This window comes from Cydia splendana, chromosome 14 (genome assembly GCF_910591565.1).
Source record: "Cydia splendana chromosome 14, ilCydSple1.2, whole genome shotgun sequence".
Taxonomy (NCBI): domain Eukaryota; kingdom Metazoa; phylum Arthropoda; class Insecta; order Lepidoptera; family Tortricidae; genus Cydia; species Cydia splendana.
The window spans coordinates 3,707,665-3,727,425 of NC_085973.1; the positions used below are offsets into that span (position 1 = coordinate 3,707,665).

Below are 19,761 nucleotides of genomic sequence, written 5' to 3' on the forward strand. Positions count from 1 at the left end.
TTTATATGAATAAAATGTATTTTTTATAATTTTCTAAAAATAATTTATGTAGCTAGTCTTATGTTCAAAAACATGTTATTTGTAATGTTTATTAAAGTTCTAAAAGCCTTACAATTAAAAAAAGTTTTTGTTTTTTTAATACATATATAAATTAGTTCCCAAATCGTCATTACCGTACATGCAGTGTCATTACCGTCTATAAAAGAGTCATTACCATACCATGGTTGTCATCACCATCTTGCGTTTTAATTTTCCGAAAGCGATAACTTCAAATATAAGCCACAAATGATTGTATAAATACCATAAATATCCTCCATATATAGCCCCCTATTACTTTACCCAGGTAGAATCGTGTTAAATTAAACATTAAAAAAAATATATTTTTTGTATGGTGAAATTTTTTGTGATGAAATCCACCCAAGAACGGTCTATAAAAGGAAATAAGCATTAGGGTGGTATTCCACTTGTCCAATTTCTTTGTCCAATATCATTGCGTCTCTCTCTCATTAAGCAAAATGTTAGGCGCAATACACATTGGACAAATAAATTAAAACATTCATTGCCACTAAGTGCTACAGGTAACGCTTGCGGGTGCTTACGGCTTTTCGCCGTATGTAGCGCGTAGTCGCTACGAACAGTGTACCCGACTGTCGGGTTCTTGGCCCTGAAATTGGATAGGAGGAATACCACCGTTAGATGTACTAAAGCGTAAGTGTAATGATTTAGACAGACATACCATTTTTCAGGCCGTGGCCTTCCATTTTAAAAAGCCGGCCAAGATCATGTCGGGCCATGCTACTCAGTGTAAGGTGCCGTAGTTATCCTTCTAGCCATAGATAATTATAAGTAAGGAATACCTATATATAGCCAGAACTTCTACCTAAATAGGCTGCCTTGAACATTACGCAAAAGCAAAAGGGAGTAAGTACTGAGAAGGAATAAAGACTTATTGCGATAACTCAAAAACAGCTTAACCGACCATGCATGTGCGCTCTAGGTTTTATATTCACGAAGTTTTTGGACCCATCGTGGTATCGTTCAAAAGTTAGGGTACCACAATTTTTTTCTTTCAGAGCGATTATTTCCGAAAATATTTACTTCATCAAAAAATAGTTTTAAAAAACCGTCCTTCGTTTTAAAAGACGTAATTATCCAACGACACCAAAAATCCCCCATAATTACATTCTTTTAAAGTCCATTTCCTGAATTACTCGATTAAACTTTACGAACCAATACAGGCATCGTCGACGTTGGGGTCAAAACCGCCAGGCTAAAGTGGGACTGGGCAGGCCATGTACGACGTATGCACCCACAGAGGTGGGCTAAACTAGCCACGGAGAGGGTGCCACAATGTAAACGCCGGCAGGGTCGGCCTAAGAGGAGATGGCGGGACGACATGGTCGCATTTCTCAGCAACTGGACGGATGCTGCAGTTAATCGGGAAGATTGGAAGTCTAGGGCGGAGGCCTTTGCCCAGCAGTGGGACACTATATAGGCTTATAAAATAAACTTTACGTGTGTAAGAAAAATAATAAACAATATATTTGAAAACGTTTATTAAAAACAAAAAAGTATCCTACGAAGAATCAACTTTGTACATAAAACTTTTAAAGTTTTAACAAGTAATAAATACATATATTCAAAAACATTACTTTAGTCCACAGATTTAATCTTAAACTATAAATAATAGATCTACTATTATTAATCGTAACAAATGAAAAATAGTTTTTTTTTAAGTTTTTTAACTTGTAAATAAAAAGGTATGGCAACATTTTAGAAACTCTGCCATCTAAACAAATAAGTAACGAAAGTATACGAAACAACAAAAAAATAAAACAAATATTAAATAGAATGTGCACCTTGCACAAAATAAAAGAAATATAAAGAAGTCTTTGAAATCACATTCTGCCAATACACTCTTAAATTACGTAACCAAATAGGTACCCGTTTTAATAATACTTCATGATTTCAGTCTCAATCTCTCTAAAATACCTACCTAAATAAAAAAATCATAATACCAACTTAATTTTGCGGGTGGTAAAACTCGGAACTAATCTTACACCATAGTGATCTTGAAACCACCGCCCCACGCTAGCGCCACGAGAGAGAACGATATAACTTTGCTCTAGCGGTGTTTCTATGAACTATCCTTATCTAGTTCCTAGATGGCGCTAGTTACCTGTTGTGCTTACAAATTTTTAAATCCTAATTGTAAATAATAAATACTGAAGGACTGATGTTTAACTTTAACTTGATAACATGAAATATTTTGGCTTAATAATCAACTACATATAGGTATTGTACTTATTAATAACCTAGTACCTAGTATATCTTCCAATCGTAATAAGTAATAACGTTTTGTTTGTTTGGAGTCTTGAATATTTTCGCCAAATACATATCATAAGATTTGTTATAAAAAAAGGCTAAATAAATACTAATTCTGAGATAACTTGGATAATCATAGGTATAAAAATAAGATCTACTCTATTGCGGCAAAACATATTTGATACATATTTCCTATCTTGATAAGTACGCTGTTTTGCAGTAACAGGGCAGAAATATACAATACAGGAATAGTAGTACCTACACCTCTTATTCTAATTTATTCCTCTGACTATAATATCCCAATTGTAACTCTAGAAACCTATTTCTTTCATAGGACCAGCCTACTTCGGCCACAACTTCTTAGCGGGTGGTATCTCAACATTATGCACCATAGAGCAATGCTTTTTCAACTCCGTATACTTCCTAAACTTCGAATCACAGATCAGACAGTCAACAATCATCTTCCTAACATTATGTATCGACCACTCATGGTCCCACTTTTCTTTTAAAGTTTTGAAATAGTTGCAGCAGAATCGGCATTTGAATTTGTTTAGAGTGTTCGCGTGCGCGCATTTGATGTGTTTGTTTAGCATCGATTCGAAGTGAAACATTTTGTGGCAGAATTGGCAGGGGATCGGTTCGTTTTTGTTGTGGTATTCCATGTGCTGTATTATCATACGCTTAGAGTTGAATTTGCGGCCACAGAGGTCGCACTGGAGGTAGGTTGTGCCGTGGATTTTTTTGTGTTTGGAGAAGTTGCTGGAGTCGCTGAAGGATTTGTCGCAGAATGTGCACTTGTAGATGGTTAGTTTGGCGTGCTCGCGGAGGTGGGCTTTGTACCTGAAAATAATAACTTGTTTATTGCGACTACCCATAAATCCCTATTAATCTTATAAATGCGTTAAGGGTCAGTTCCAATAAACATAATAGGGAATATTACGCAAAAATCTGCATATTGGGCGCTACTACAGACACATACTAAGGGCACTCTTGCACATTTGAGCGAAAAAGATGCAGATAACAAAATTTCGATTTTCGCGTTTCTCGGTAGGCCCTATGGCCCTATGTAAACAAACCGCCTTGTTGCGTCAAAGTCATAGTGATAACCTGTCAAAAAACTGTATGTGTATAAGTTAATCTATAGTTTACAATGTGCTAGTGCTGCACTCTGGTGGCAAAACATTGCAGTAATATCCCCTATGGCTGACTGAGCCGACGCATTGACCCGTTTCGACATTGATCCACGTCCCTCAAATATGCAACTTTCTTAATACTTTAAAATTTAACGAACTTTTTAACGGTGATGCAATTGATGCAACCGACCCTGACTCCGTCTATCTGTCTGATTGTCGGTTACATTTACACACTTAAAATTTGGCACGAAATTTGTTTAATTCCTGAGAAGTGTTTAATAAACATAAAATCGTTTCATCATAAAATCATGCCGTAAAGGTGTGAAAAGTGGGTTGAATTTACCAGTGGCGTAGCTAGGCGTGGGCGAAGTGGGCCGTCGCCCACGGCCTCGCGCCCCAAGGGGGGCCTCGCGCGAGGCCCTTTCGGGCACAGTGAAACAAAAGGGCCTCGCAGATGTGATTTCGTCCACGTCTAGATTAGTTCACGCTACGCCACAGGAATTTACCATGGAAATGCTAATTCTAGGCTGTACGGCTAGTAATATTGTATATACGAATATTACCTGTCAACTTTAGTGAAGGTCTCCGCCTGGCAGACCTCGCACTGTATGTTGAGGGTCCCATTCCTGCTGACGGGTATCTTGTCCAGGGTGCTCTTAATGATGTGCTCGATCAGGTGACGTTTCAAGTCGCCGATGCGGTCGAAGATCTTTAGGCAGACGTCGCATACCTGAAGAAGATTGTCAAATGTGATCATCAGGCCATTCGAACGTGAAGGTCTCATTTTGAAATCGAGTTTTATGAGCTGAGTGTAGAGGGACCCGTGCGCGTTGGAGGGTCTGCCGTCTTGTGGCTTTACCTATTCGGACTAATATGTGCATAAATGTACATTGCCAAAGCAAGTGTTACCATCTACCGTTCTCGTCGGTACGTTTCCTTGTGCATAGTAGGTGCTGTTCAAAAGCGCTGGTGGCCTAGCGGTAAGAGCGTGCGACTTTCAATCCGGAGGTCGCGGGTTCAAACCCCGGCTCGTACCAATGAGTTTTTCGGAACTTATGTACGAAACATCATTTGATATTTGCCAGTCGCTTTTCGGTGAAGGAAAACATCGTGAGGAAACCGGACAAATCCCAATAAGGCCTAGTTTCCCCTTTGGGTTGGAAGGTCAGATTGCAGTCGCTTTCGTAAAAACTAGTGCCTACGTCAAATCATGGGATAAGTTGTCAAGCGGACCCCAAGCTCTCATGAGCCGTGGCAAAAATGCCGGGATAACGCGAAGAAGAAGAAGAGTAGGTTCTGCCATCTTGTGGGCTACATCGGAAGCATAAACGACACATTTACGCCTTGCGCCAAAAATCTGACGTCTCCTATGCTGCCCCCTATAGTTCATGCACGGAGCCTAGACGTTAGGAAAGTCGTAAGAGTTTAACATTTACCATCGTCAACACTGCAAATTCCACGACGCCATTTTCTATAGCTCTGACTAGACGCCGACGAGCGCGCGCACCCGAGCTGCATACATCGCTGTCATCGCCATTATTAGTAGCTCGGTACACGTCAAATGTCATCGGCCCACTGTTACTTTTTACACTGTGCCAATGTTCCAACGTGTTAGTACTTTTCAGTGACTAAACTTTAATTATTTTTTATCTTATCATTAACGCGTTTTGATATTAGGATAATTGGGAAAACATGTTTCATATCAATAGGTTGAATAACTCTTTATCATGTGATAAAAAAAAACAGATATCAGTGAACCTGTACGGTCAACTCGTTTGTTCGCAGTTGTTCCTTTGTGATTTTAAAACAAAACACAGACTGACAGACAAACACACTATAAGAGCTTATTTTTATAAGCGGCTGGGCTATAACCACGAACATCGAAAATCGAAGTTTCCTTTACGACCCTCTCTATCGCTGGACTGTAAGAGCGACAGAGATGCAAATAGACGAAATTTCGATTTCGAAGTTCACGGTAGTCAGCGTCTGGACTTTAACGCAGTGGTCTAATCGGTAATCATGTCAACAAACGACCTTAAGTTTTAGTTTAGAAATTAGTTTTGTACTTATGTCATTTCGGACGCGATATAGCGTCTAGTAAGATTCAATCCATACATATACATATACAAACGGTGTATTCCCGTTTGTCCCCGCCCCAGTGCGGGCTGAAATTGGGGTCTTATTAGAGCGGTTTCGCATTACGTTCGATCCGGATCCGATCCGAACCCGTGAAAATATGGTCCGTAGTGGCCGTAGAACTATTTCTATGGTAAGTTACGCACCGCGCATGTTGAATGACGGAAAGAAATCGGATGACGGAGATCGAATCTAGTGCATAACTTACCATAGAAAGAGTTCTACGGCTACTACGGACCATATTTTCACGGGTTCGGATCGGATTCGGATCGGACGTAGTGCGAAACCGCTCTTATTGACATAGAAACCGAAGTTGTTACTATGGTTTATTTTTTTATTATAATAGGTTTTCCCAGCATTGTTATGCGGAACCTATGAATTTTGAGTTATGATTTTAAAAAAAGTATGGAGCACGAACAAACAATCAGTATTTCAAGAACCGCAAAATAATTTAAATGTCAATGAGAGCCAAAATTCAGCCCACAGTATGATTTATATATGAAGAGAATATTCCCATCTGTGCCCGCGGGGACAAATGGGAATACACTATACAAATAAACTCATACCTTATTACACTTCCTGTACTGCCTCGTCTTCCCCTTCGATCCAAAAATCTCGTTCGACATAACTTTAGCTATAACAGAATCCGCCCTCCGAATATCTTCATCCTTCACACTGTTCACTTCATGAACTTCATCCGACTTCAACTCCAAATCAGACTTCAAATCCAAATCCGACTTCTCCGTAACATCCGACTTCAATTGAATAATATCAGATTCACAAGAATCGTCATCCAAAACACTTAAAGTATCAAAATCAGATTGATTATGCTCTCTCTCGTGCTCTTTCAGATCATTTCTTCTATTGCTTTTAAAGTTGCAATGCTCACACATGAAAATACAATGCGCTTTGGCTACATGCGTCCTCAGTCCGTCTGGTTTTGAGTAAGTCTTTGAGCAATACACGCAGCCGTGTTTGCGAGAATGGATCTTATTGTGTGCACGTAAGGTGAATTTTGAGGCGAACACTTTGTGGCACTTGCTGCATTCTAGGTCCGGGTCGCCGTGCGACATGCAGTGTTGTTCGAATTTCTTTTGCGATTTGATGTTTTTGCCGCACTCGGTGCAGAGGAATTTGATTTCGCCGACTGTTCTGCCGTCGTAGGTCCTGAAAAAAAAATTTTACAATCTGCTTACTACAAAAAACAACACTAAGCGCCACTTGCACCATTTCACTAAACCGGGGTTAGCCGGTTTAACCTGGAGTTACCATATGGTTACCAGTACATTTTGACACTGGGTTAACGGTTTAACAGGTTAACCCTGGGTTAGTGGGATGGTCGCCATCGCCGACGTGTTCTGCCAAATCCTCGTTTTTAGCTGGGCTGCGGCTCTAACCTCAACCTACACCTGAGTTTGGTAGCTAAATACCTGGGGCTAATGTGGTCTCCAACCATATGCTGCCGGAACTCTATGATCTGGTCGAAGATCTGTTTGCATTTGTCGCACTGATATTTCTTCTGACTTGGGTTTCCGTAGTCAGGCTCTTCTGAAAATTAGATGCCAAGATTTATGCCAAGGCCAAGAATAGAAAAGAATGTAGAAGAACGTAGGGGCTCCAGTGCCCGACACAGCTCCAATAATCGACATTATCAATCATAATGTCATAGCAATAAAGATGACAGCAAGGTGTCGTATATAATGGTCTTAACATGTCGATTATTGGGGTGTTTACGCTAATAATTAATAATGTTTATTTCTAAAACACAGGTGATATAAAATTGTCTTAATAGGTATACATATATAGAACTCTGTGCTTTACCTATTGACTTACAAAACAAGTGGCGCCATCTAGTAGATTTGAGAGTGAGTGAAAAGAAAAGGTGGGTACAATTTAAAAAGGCAGCCAAAAGCCAAAACATGTACGGAACCGAGACGACATAATGTCACGGCATAACAGCGGCACAACAACGAGTAACAACGCGACTTCATGTCAAAGTCACTACATCTATATGAAAACAACGAGCAATGCGGCTTTATCAATTCAATTCATTTATTCAAAAGACAACAATGGCCCATAATGGTTAGTAACAATTAAGATTAACAGTTTATTAGGTTTTATATGGAGATTGACAGTTTTTATTATTAACTTGTCTATGTTTTAAATAAACGATAGGAATACGTGCTTGGCCTGCTTGCACGAGTCGCTTAAGAGATTCAGTTATATCAAGAGAGAGGGTGCTGCCATCTATACAAACAGGGAACAAATCAATTGATTTTATGATTTTTTTAAATCAGTCAAGCTAATATATGTGTACTTTTACGACCACATAATCAAATCAAAGGGTAGTTAGGGTAGTAGTTTTCCATATACATACTTAAAATAGTTCAGCAAGCAATGTATTCATCATCAATAAAATTTAGGATGATAGATTGTTTTCATTCAGTTGTTTTTCTCCTATAATAACACAAAGTATAATATGTAACCAGCTTGTAATATAGACTTTATAACCTTTTAATTAACCTATATTTTGAATTGAATTTAATAGAAACTTGAAAATCAAATGGACCAAAAGCAACAATGGAAAACTTGTGATAAAAAAAATTAAGTGTTTACACTCTTTTGTTATATTATAACACTAACATTATCTGGCAGATCCGTTTTGAAAATGGTTAGAAAACATTCACTTACCATACACAACTTGTGAATTAACCTCCTCCTTCACCGAACACACCAAAAAAGGATCATTCATAGCAATCTTCTGTATGGTCTGACCATAATGAGAATCATGACCGAGAAACAATATGGTCTTCCGCTGCTTTGTAGATGACTGAATGTCCGATGACATCAATTGCTTCAACGCTCCATTCTCACTCGGTATACCAATATATTTCCTTTCCTCTCTAACTCTATTCTCCTTCTCCTGTAGAATCTCTTCAGGTAATTGGGAGAGAAACACACCACACTCAAACTCATCTTCTTCATATAAATTGAAGTTAGGATCTGTTGTGTTCTGCTGAGCACTTGATTCACTAACTTGAACTTTCCTGAACTTTTTATGTTCAAATTCATCTGTCGGGTATGTTGGAGGCTCTTTATTATAATTATACACATTTTGGGTGATGTACGTGTTGTGTTGTTCAACAGTTATGTGGTTAGTTCTAGTGTTGTGATAAATTGAGTAATGCCCTTGCTGATTTGTGTCATAGTGATTATACACAAATGGACTCCTAGCTGGATCTATCCATACTTGACTCTGATTATAAGCATCAGCTATCTGGTTTCCAGACTCATCCACCAACACAGATATTAGGTCATTATCATTATACTCAGTAGGAACATTTTCCTTTGTTTTGTGGCATAGATTCATATCATAACTGTCTATTAACTTCACATTACAGAAACCTGTATAAATACACATTTCATTCCCTTCGGTATCAGGAGAGGAAATATTCAGCTCAATAAATACATTATCGGAGACTTCACAATTGGTTTCCAAAGTAGTGCACTTTTTTGGCAGCAACAGTACAGGGTAACCTTCCGAATTCATAGTGGCGGTACCTTGGTCCATCTTTCAGAAACCTAGGTAATCAGAATAAAAACATATCGTGAACTACCGCGATTTACTTAATTTTCCTAATTGAAGGTGTTTTAAAGAATATTTTTGCAATTTATATAGTAAAATGCAGGTAAATTTCACTTACCACGTGTCTGGACGGCGCTTCGCTCGAAGGGGTAGATGAAGAAGAGATGAGCTTTTGAATTTCGAATGGAAGGTAGGATAAACTGAGCTACCCTCGTATTTCGTCATTTTGTTTAAATACATCATTGCCACTTCAGCCGTCACAAGTTCCAGTTTAATTAGTCTGCCATAAAATAATGAAATAACCGTCTTAACACCTTAATATTTTTTTTAGAATTTAAAACAACATATGTTTTTATAATTTTGAATTTCACTTCATCGTTTACATCGGTCCCGAACAAAACACATTTTCGTTCTGTAGTTAGATTTGCGAATTGCATCCTTATTACTATGCAATATGTATTGTTATGGTCGTAACACTCGTAAATGACCGGCACTGGCATGAACTTCTGACATTTGACTTTCGTTTAGAAATTTAAACGTCAAACTAAATCGATCACTACCATCGAAATGTAAAGATTCTAAAGTCTACCGTCAAAAATAAGATACAAAATAAAACTAAACGAATGTTATTTTTTATCAATTTCCATGTATTTCAAAAGGTGATTTTATAAGGGCAATCGTCCGAGTTATGGGAGCATCGACCAAATGTTTTATAAAACACCTTTTGACCTAAAAACAAAAAGGAATGATTCAAATTAGACGCAGCGCTAATTATCGGATTGAGACAACAATAACTGTTTACTTTTGAAGGACGCAAAGATAATCAGTAATCACAGGTAACGAGATAGTGGTAAAAATGTCCCTTGATATAAATAGCCGATGAAGTTATGGTTCATCATAACAGTGCTTGGAGTTAACCAAACAACAACCATGAATCCCTCAGTGTATCTATTGGTCCTAAGTCTTCTAGGATTATCTATGGGTAAGTTTCTTGATTTAATTTTAAACCATTGCATCAATGACTCATTGTGGTCCAAGGAAACCACTAATCGATTTCAAAGCTCATATGACGTTTATTGTGGCACTTTTCCACTTTACACTTTGTGTAGAGTTAGCTTATATGGACAGGGACCAACCCTGAAATCCCGAAAAAAAATTTACCCTCCCATAGAAAATGGCCCAGACAAAATGAATGAAACAGCCAAATTTTTTTGTCGCGTTTTCGGGGTTACTCCCATAGTAAAACTTGCTCAATAGAATCCCAAAACCTCCCTGGCAACCGGAATGCAGTTATTTTTTAGCCATCCTGTATATCTGGTTCTAGTGTATTGACTGTCTTCGTTTTTAGGTCTGCCGGTCGAAGACTCCTTCGACCTTCAGGACTCCTATTCATCTGGGCGGTACAACCCTCAGGACTTCTACGCCTCCTGGCGTGTCCCCGCGGAGTCTGCTGGACGTATAGTGGGCGGTTCGGAGGCGCCCGAGAAATTTGCCCCGCACATGGTGGCGCTTATGACCGGCTCCCAGGTTAAGAGCTTCCTCTGCGGAGCATCTGTGGTCAAGGATGACGTTGTCGTGACTGCAGCGCATTGTATTGAGGCGGTGATATCGTGGTGGACGGGAGAGCTACTAGAGTGAGTACTTGAAAAATACCATAAATGCTTTACCTGACTTTTATAATCAGCAGCTGAACCAACCACCAACTGAGGAATATGCCGTGCCCCGGACGCCAGGCGATCGCCATTATTTAGGCGAAATTGAACTTTACGGAGTCCTGCGTAAGTCCCTATTGCATTGGCGAAGCTGACGGCTGTAGCCGTCGTTGGCGTCCGTGGCAAGACTATCCGATGACGGCAACAGCCATCTGTGGCTGTCAAAAAGTTCAAAATAGTTGCGCGTAGGTAATTTTAAACAACTCACCCGCATAGCAACTTCTGCTGCTGACTGTATGTCGATGGTAAATAAACATATATCACGCCCGATGGCAAACGGTTAACCTAGCTCATGGACGCTTAACTATTGTAACTGCAAAGGTGTGACGACGTACGTGTTGTCGAAAAACTATTATAACCCCCTTTTTTCGAGAATCATTCCACAGCCGAAATATTCTAATAGGAATAGTTATGAAGAAAACTCACGCAACATTTTCCCTTTTTCCTTACAGGACATTCCACGGCCAGATCGGAAGCAACGCACTAAGTCACGGATACGAAGAGATCCGTTTCTCAGGACACCTGATCCATCCGGCCTGGGACCGCATCAACATCAAGTACGACCTGGGCGCTCTATGGTTGACCGAGCCGTTGTCGAAAAATTCTCCAGCAAGACCCATTGCGCTGAGCTTTAAGAAGATCGGTGGAGGCGAGCGCCTGACTGTTACGGGATGGGGAAGACTATCGGTAAGTCTTCTTCTCCCTGCCTTTATCCCACGTTATGTGGGGTCGGCACAACATGTTTTTCTCTTCCATTCTCCTCTGTCTTTCGTCACCTCAGCACTCACTCCTTTCTTCCTCATATCCTCTTTTACACAATCCATTGAATTAACGTCCTAAATAAATTAAGTTGTAGCAGTTGAACATGTAGATCCAACTGCTGTGGTCATGCTTTAAGCCATTCGCTCTTTTTGAAGTTTGTAGGTACAAACTGGCCACGTACCCGTGACTTAGGCATTTATAACAGTGGATGCGAGTCGCACGTAGCTCCAATGTTTTCGCGAGGCAACGATATGCGCGTATTATAGCGACATCCCGCTCGCACATCGGAGCGACGTTAGAATCGCATCCAGTGTGTGATAATACCTTATACCTACTGGACATAATCGTGTACCTAACTAGCTATAGTATTATAGTGGTATCAAGACTTGAAAGACTTAACTGATCGCTGTTTGACGCGGTAAACTTGGTAAAATACGCGTCCTCAAAAAGGTATCATTGTCAGTTCAATGTCTGTTTACTCTAATTCTGGGAGTAAAGTTTGTATTACCTAAGTATGAAGATGCACTTGAGTTTCTACTAGAATAAGACAAGATACAAGATCTATTAAGGTCTTACGAGTAATGATGTTCATAAATAAAGATTGTTTCACTGATTAGTCTGATAAACAGTGGGACTACTTTTTTTCCAATCAATATGAGACGATGAAACTTGGGTGTCCTTATAGGATGATGTGCTAGTCGTCGACCCTGGCAATCCTGGCGATAACACGGTAAGATTCAGATCCACACCAGCAAAGGAATTAATAATATAACTACTACTGCTACTTAGACACCAAGACTGGTGTGGCCGCATGTACTTGTAGCGGAGTGAGCCTCGCCTGGTAAAAGTGGTAAGGCAGTGTGAAACACCACGCTGCGTTCTAAGAATCAAATAGCGTAGCCTAGCTCGGAAAGCGGTTAAGTTAAAATTAGGACTAGGCCATGTCTGCCGACAACTAGATGGCTAAAGGGCTAAAATATGAAGAGAGAGCACCACAATTTAAACCGAGAAGCCGGCAAACGGTGGACCGCGATGCCAAGATATCTTAGCGTTTTTGAAGAGACCGGTCTTTACGAAGTGTGAGGACGAAATTAAACACGACGGCAGGCATTTGCTCAGCTGCGATGGGAATGGGACACAGTAGGCTCATAATAAATAAAAAGAAATAACTGTTGCAGGCTTGGGCAGAGCTGCCCGACAGTCTTCAAATGCTGCAAATATATTCTCTGACTCACGCCGAGTGCGAGGAAGAGATGCAGAGGGCTCAAGACGAGCTTGGTTACGCCGGTCCGGCCGTGGCTGAGAACGTCGAGATCTGTACGACGCACCCGCTTGGCGAAGGCCAAGGAATGTGCAATGTAAGTATTTCAACTGGGTCTCTATTGTTTCCCAAATAGTTTTAAGTCATAATGTATTGTTTGTCCGAATTTTCGTTAGTCATAATTGGTTAGTCTCAGAAACGCGTAACTTTTTAAGATTGCCATAAAACAAACCTAACCTATCTACAGAATAACCTTATGAAAATCCTGAAAAGTTACCGGTTTCAGTTTTATGACTAACGATAATATGACAAACAATACATTATGACTTAAAACTTTATGGGAAACAAAGGGACCCCATTTCAACTTTATAAGTACACCTGTTTGACCGCGACCACGACCAAAACCTGTGTCGAAACGTCGGTAAATAAAGGTAATAAAATAAATTCGCGATAGACCCGTCTATTTGAGGGAAAATACGAAGGTTGTTGTTGTACTTTACAACTTCGCACGCACGGGTTAACAAATTATACACCTGAACCTTCCTCAAGAATCACTCTATTGATAGTGAAAACCGCATGACAATCCGTTCAGTAGTTTTTGAGTTTATCGCGAACATACAAACACACAGACAGACGCGGCAAGGGACTTTGTTTTATAGGGTGTGATATTGGGCAAATTAAGAGGTATAGGAGTTAGTACAGGAAACTTACTGCTAAGAGGGATAAGGAACATCTTTCTCTGTCCATCTCAGTCTCAACAGGAAATGTCCTGCAAAAGGATAGATGTAATAACCAAAATTCTCATCACATCTCATCAAATAATTAATCAGAAACCTAGATATAATACAAAATGCTTTATGATTTCAGGGTGACTCAGGCAGCGCTGTATGGTTGGACAAGAAAATCATAAACAAGTGTACGAAGGGAGAGAAGTGTGTGGATGGTAATTGTGAAAAGTGTGAGCAGCGAGAAAAGTGCGAGGAGGAAAAGTGCGAAGGAGTTAAGAGGGTGGTGGTGGGTGCGGTGTCCTGGGGGTTCCCGTGCGCGCGTGGCTACCCCGACGCTCACGCCAGGATTAGCGGGTTCAAGGAGTTCTTGGGACCCATTCTGGGGTTGTCTGAGAGTGAATACGACGAATAGAACTGTAATTTTGAACTTCTTGGCAATTATTATTGTCATCTTGATGGTTGGGTGTTACTTTTTTGTTTTTCTTCCCACTGTCAGAATATAACTGTAATAAGCAGTCATCGTACATTTTATAGCATTTTTGGTGCAGCGGAGTGGTGTTAACGGAATTGGTATAGATAATTATTCCAACTGAAATGAATGGTAAATTAAGGTTAATATTAACGTAATTAACGCTAATTAATCATTAGGGTTGAAATTGCTACCACTCCGCTGCACCGAAAATGCTATAAAATTTACGATGTCTGGTAATAAGTAGCTAGTCAATTTTGTTATAATCCTTTGTTTTGTTTTTTGTTGCAGTAATAAAAAAAAGTAAACGAACTATATTTTTTTTATAATTATACCCATTTCATAATATAAAGCTGAAAATATTTTGACGATGACCAGACCGAAAAAAAATGCGCAAGATAGGTAGGAATGATTTGTAATACCATGTACACACGTGTTATTTAAAATTGAACCGTATTATTAAGCCACTAAGGTTATTACACGGCATTCTCAAATATCCAGTGCCTATACGCGCTGACACGTACGAACATGTCGGGTGCGCCGACCGCGCAAGGGAAGCCCCACGAGACGATACCGATCTGCTGCTGGGTGTCTGTGCGCACCAGCGCGCTGCCGGAGTCGCCCTGAAACAAAATAAGGTTATAGGGTTATTTTTAAATAAGTATAATTTAAAAAGGGTGAAGGTGGCGTATTTAAACGTTTGGCGGACTTAGGTAAGCCTCGCCATAGCGGCTCAAAACTGAGCTCAATAAACCTTAAGAAGAGCGCAACGCAATTATTCAACGAATCTTCCGAAAACGAATCAATAGAGTCCCTCGACTCTCTCAATAGGATGAACTCACATTACAATTACCGTGTCCGTGAGAGTGGAAGGTGCAGATCTCGAGGATGGGATTAACGGGAGGTGTCCTCACAATTGTATAGCAACTCGAACTCTATGGATGCTTTCTCTGCTTCATCTACGCTTGGCTTCTTTCGAGTGCCTAACTGACGCCCAATCGTCCCCAAATAAACGATAGAAACGACAGCGGTGGGGTGAGAACCGCAACAGCTTTCAAAGCTGAAAGGCGGAAAAAGCCCCAAACTCTCCAGAATGGAGGGTGTCGAAAGAACCCCATCATCATCTTTAGAGTGTAACCAAAGGAAAGCTAAGAAAGACCTTACAATGCAATTGCCGTGACCGTGAGAGTGGAAGTTGCAGATATCGAGCATCATAATCAACGGGAGGTTGTCCTGTTGCTCGAACTCCGTGGCGTCTAGCTCTGCTACTTACACGCTTGGGTTCTTTAGAGTGTAACCGAAGGAAATATAAGGAAAAAAAGAACTTACGTTGCAATTGCCGTGTCCTTCAGAGTGGAAGGTGCAGATCTCGAGAACAGGGTCAACGGGAGGTGCGTCCGTGTTGTACAGTTCCTTCCACTCTATCGCTGCTTTCGCTGCTTCATCCACACAGAGCTGGTTGTCGATGGTTTCCGTGTACAGCTCCAGGAGCACGGTGGAGATAGCGCCTCCTGCCTGTGGAAGTTTAATTTAGTGTTATATTTAAATTATTGAGGATTTTGTTGGAAAATAAATCTGTCAGTTCGTGTCTACCTAATCCCTGCTATAACAGTTAATTTTACAATACATATTGTGTACAATACGTATTGTGCCGGGCGCCTGCGTCGCCCTAATGTCAAATAGTTGGGCGGAGCCTTACGTTCGGGGTGTGCTTCGCGCGCTCCAGAGCCGGACGTCTTCTCGTGGCAAAGTCGAAATGAGCAAATAAAATAATTCTGATTCTGATTCTGAGTCTTAATAATTATCTCTTGAGGAATGGGAAATCTACCTGACAGATTGTCAATTCTAGTAGGTACCTACTTTTCCTTGTGTCCCGTTGCCCCGTCTAATGGACAAACAGCAGTATATCACCCAGCAAGTTCGAAAAGCAAAAAAGGCGACATACCTACCGGCTGGGTTATAAAAACTTACCCGGATCCTGCCCCATCCCGCGACCCTAGCGGCAACACCAGCGCCGGCCTCATCGAACGCCAGCGCCACAGGCCTCACGGTGCTCGAGAAGACGATGTCCGTCGTCGTCACCAGCAAACCTATGTCATTCTTGATGACGTTCGACACGTAGTGCTGGTGGGTGACGTTGCGCTCCAGGGCGTACGTCTGCCCGCCGAGGTTCCAGCGGTTGGTGCCCACGGTCACGCGGAGAGAGCTGGAAAGATGAATTACCTTAACTTAACAGTAGGTAAAGTTGACGAAATATATACCTAGTGCGCCGATCTTGTTCAAACTTGTTCGAGAGATCGGCTAATTTTATATTTCGTCAGCCTTATCTACAGTGTGCAGATTTTATTCTCATCTTCGGTGCCCTATTGATTCCCCGAGAAAAAATACGCCGATTTTCGTTTCGCAGACGATTCGCCGACGGGTCCTTTGGCAGAGTAACGTTCGGTAGGATTTCATTACGCACAGTACCTAATCATTTGCAAAAGTAGTCATTAGGCAGAGCATTGATACACAGATTTATCTTTCGTAGAACGATAGTTAGGTACAGTCTAAAATTCAGATTTAAGTATAACATTTGGAATATTATAAGCATTGGTCCAAAACTACCTAAATACCCACGGTATATTTTTTCCCTAGCCTATTTATTTTATTTTTTGGAGCAAAGCAGGCACATTTTACGGTAGGTATTATACATACGTAGCCAGACTTCCAAAGCTAAAGGCAGCTTCAATACAGTGCGCGGCCGTGAGCACGTGCCTCGGCCCAATGACGGAGCCCCCGCACATGAAGGAGCGGATGAGCAGCCCCTGAGACATAGCCACCATGTAGGGCACGCTGCCTTCTGGGGCTTGGGAGCCGCCCACGATCCGGGCGCTCGAGTCCGTGTGGTCGAAGAAGATGGACAAGTCATCTGGAGTTTGGAGGCGGGGGAGTGCTGGAAAGAGAAAGGATTTGTCAAAAGCAGCAGGGGGATTGTTTCGCTTCTCACGTGGATAGGTAAGGTTGAAATATAAAGTGAGCCGATCTCTCGAACAAGTCTGAACAACATCTGCTCACTTTATATTTCGGCAACTTTACCTACTTTGGGCTCTTCGGTGACTTGGAGCTTTACCGCTAAGATGTATCTTACATTTACTGAGAATGTTAAAGAAGTAATCCAGTTATGTGCCGGTATTATTAGGTACGGTGTATTTTGGCAAAGGCTGGACGAGAGCAGGGGTTAGCCCCACAGACAGTCGTGTACCTCTACAACAGGTAATAAATCATAGTGTTAAAGAACACCTTATGTGTTCTGTGTGAAGAAGTAGGGGTATTGTACCTATGATATTCAGGCTGTGTGTTTTATGAGTAAATATATATTATTACAATTTATATCTTGTTAGTGCAAAACCCCGTTTGTTGGTAAATAAAATTGTTGACGTCGTGCGTGTTACTTATGATAACGAAATATTTCAAAGATTATCAATGAAATACTAATTTGGGTTTATTGCGTTTCTATCAGCAGCTAATTAATCGTCAGTGTTATCTATTGATTATGATTACACGACAGCGTAACAAAAATCAAGCGCGATTATAACTGTGATTTGTAAATTTAAATTATAAATAAATAAACACTTAGGTAATAATTTTGGGGCCGCGTGATTGTGTTTTTGCTTCCAAGTCACGTGCTCATCTTAATATATGTACCTTGGCACCTAAATTGTGTAAAAGTGCTTAAAGATCTGTAGACATATAGATATAGAAAATTTTTAGACACACCCTGTCGCGAAAAAGTGGTGACAGATCTGTAACTTTTGCTTGTAATGTAGTTTTAGAACACATTTTTGATGCGACTAATAGTTGATGCTTAATGCAATTTACTCGTGCCCTTTACGTATACTCATAAGAGCTGGCGCGAGATTTGTACTGAACTGTCTACATTTTCACAAAAAAAATCGCACTAACTTTCGTGCAACGACCTAATATGGGCAGGGTTTTATAACCGCGAAAATCGAAGTTCGCAAATTGCGGGCGTCTTTCTCTGTCACTCTAATTACGCCTTCATTGGAGTAAAAGAGAAAGATCCCCGCAATTTGCGAATTTCGGTTTTCCCCCGGAGCCCCCCAGTACGTCGCAAGGCTCACGCGAACGGCGTCATTCCTCGTAGGCGTACGGGGTTCAAAATAATGGCTGAATTTACTCAATAGGGGTCATCCATTAATTACATCACACGTTTAGGGGGAGGGAGGGGGTCAAGAAAATGTGACATGTTGTGACAAGGGGGAGGGGGGAGTCATAAACTTAGTTACGTCACTTTAACTTCATCAGTAACCGAAAATGTATTTAAATTATTTTATACGCTAATTATCATTTAAATAACAAGGTTTTGAAACGATAATCATTTTTATTCGTTTAATTTTATTTCTCAATCAGTTTTGGGTTATAAAATTACTAATATTTCTTTTGTCAAAAATATTTTGATAAAATATTAAATAAATATTTGCCGATTTCGTTGAAGAAATGTGACGTCACACCAGGGGGGAGGGGTTAGCCAAATGTGACCAAGTGTGACAAGGAGGGGGGGGAGGGGTAAAAAAACCTAGAAATTCGTGTGACGTAATTAATGGATGACCCCATAGGAAGTAATTTTCTTTAATTATCTTTCGATGTCAGATAACAAGTTCACCCTATGTGTATAAGCTACGTGTTTATAAACTTTACTTTATAGAGTACTAGCGACCCGCCCCGGCTTCGCACGGGTTAGCAAATTATACACCTAAACCTTCCTCAAAAATCACTCTAATGATAGGTAAAAGCCGCATGAAAATCCGTTCAGTAGTTTTTGAGTTTTTCGCGAACATAGAAACAAACACACAAACAGACAGACGCGGCGGGGGACTTTTATAAGGTGTAGTGATAAATGGGTAGAGTTAGACCAAGACAAGTCTGCAACGATTTTGATAGCACACGCAGTGCATGTTATTTTAAATGTTAAATTCTAAGAAATTGTGACGCGTAAATAGGTAACACTTGCACTGCGAGTGCTATCAAAATCGTTGCAGACTTCTCTTCGTCTAACTCTATGATTTTAAATAATGAATCAAACTGCACTTACCAAAACTCCCAACGAAGAGAGATATCAGCAAAACTCCAATTTTGTACGCCATTATGCCTCCTGAATTCTACCCGCGTCTGTTTTGGGGCGACGCGACCCCGCCATTTATAACTTTCGATATCTAATTATATCTGGCGATAATCCAAATAGTTGATTTGTAATCAATGACATGACTTTATTAAGTTTTTATCTTTTTCTTAATGGAAAGTATAGAAAATTATTAGCAAATAAGTGTCGTCATATGTGGCGTTCCATGCCTAAAGGGTCCTTATTCTCCATGTCCAGGACGCTTCTTTGATGGAAAGCCGCATTTGTTAAGTTATCCATTTAAACTATGTAATAACTTGAATGTTGTTCAAATAGAACCCAAAACTGGAAAATGCAACTCTCTCAGTGATTTATTAATCGATTTACAGTACATCTGGTGCTACATTACGGCACCCTATGCTATAATGAGCACATTACGTAACTTCGTCGAAAATTTAAAGGGCCATAAGCGTTGTACAATACACGTGCGCATAGGTAATTCGCTATTTCTCGCACTTGTATCGTAA

General features: G+C 40.5%; 4 protein-coding genes across 6 annotated transcripts; 2 read left to right on the forward strand and 2 right to left on the reverse strand.

The window, feature by feature from the left end:
* Window positions 1–2,599: 2,599 nt before the first annotated feature.
* On the reverse strand, window positions 2,600–9,418 carry LOC134797044 (zinc finger and BTB domain-containing protein 17-like). 3 transcript variants are annotated; one of them, XM_063769261.1, is made up of 6 exons: window positions 9,299–9,418; window positions 8,286–9,176; window positions 7,025–7,142; window positions 6,161–6,761; window positions 4,022–4,188; window positions 2,601–3,165 (listed from the first exon to the last, which is right to left on the reverse strand). In XM_063769261.1, exons 2-6 carry the CDS (start codon window positions 9,163–9,165, stop codon window positions 2,667–2,669), a joined length of 2,265 nt encoding a protein of 754 aa, XP_063625331.1. In that variant the 5' UTR covers window positions 9,166–9,176; window positions 9,299–9,418; the 3' UTR covers window positions 2,601–2,666. The 3 variants fall into 3 exon arrangements, with proteins under 3 accessions (XP_063625332.1, XP_063625331.1, XP_063625330.1); XM_063769262.1 differs by having other exon boundaries at window positions 2,600–3,165; window positions 7,025–7,139; window positions 8,286–9,412; XM_063769260.1 differs by having other exon boundaries at window positions 8,286–9,412.
* Window positions 9,419–10,707: 1,289 nt separating this feature from the next.
* LOC134796937 (trypsin-3-like) lies at window positions 10,708–12,426 on the forward strand (the record flags this gene model as incomplete). Its single annotated transcript, XM_063769131.1, has 3 exons — window positions 10,708–10,814; window positions 11,345–11,579; window positions 12,340–12,426. Coding segments are annotated over 3 exons (429 nt in total), but the record flags the coding sequence as incomplete, so codon positions are not given.
* A 420-nt stretch (window positions 12,427–12,846) lies between these two features.
* On the forward strand, window positions 12,847–14,060 carry LOC134796855 (uncharacterized). The gene is made up of 2 exons (XM_063769063.1): window positions 12,847–13,012; window positions 13,783–14,060. Exons 1-2 carry the CDS (start codon window positions 12,863–12,865, stop codon window positions 14,053–14,055), a joined length of 423 nt encoding a protein of 140 aa, XP_063625133.1. The 5' UTR covers window positions 12,847–12,862; the 3' UTR covers window positions 14,056–14,060.
* Window positions 14,061–14,547: 487 nt separating this feature from the next.
* Window positions 14,548–19,370, reverse strand: LOC134797051 (chymotrypsin-2-like). Its single transcript, XM_063769271.1, has 5 exons — window positions 19,208–19,370; window positions 16,810–17,047; window positions 16,084–16,318; window positions 15,442–15,627; window positions 14,548–14,735 (listed from the first exon to the last, which is right to left on the reverse strand). The coding sequence occupies exons 1-5, from the start codon at window positions 19,257–19,259 to the stop codon at window positions 14,589–14,591; spliced, it is 858 nt and encodes a 285-aa protein (XP_063625341.1). The 5' UTR covers window positions 19,260–19,370; the 3' UTR covers window positions 14,548–14,588.
* Between the last annotated feature and the right edge of the window lie 391 nt (window positions 19,371–19,761).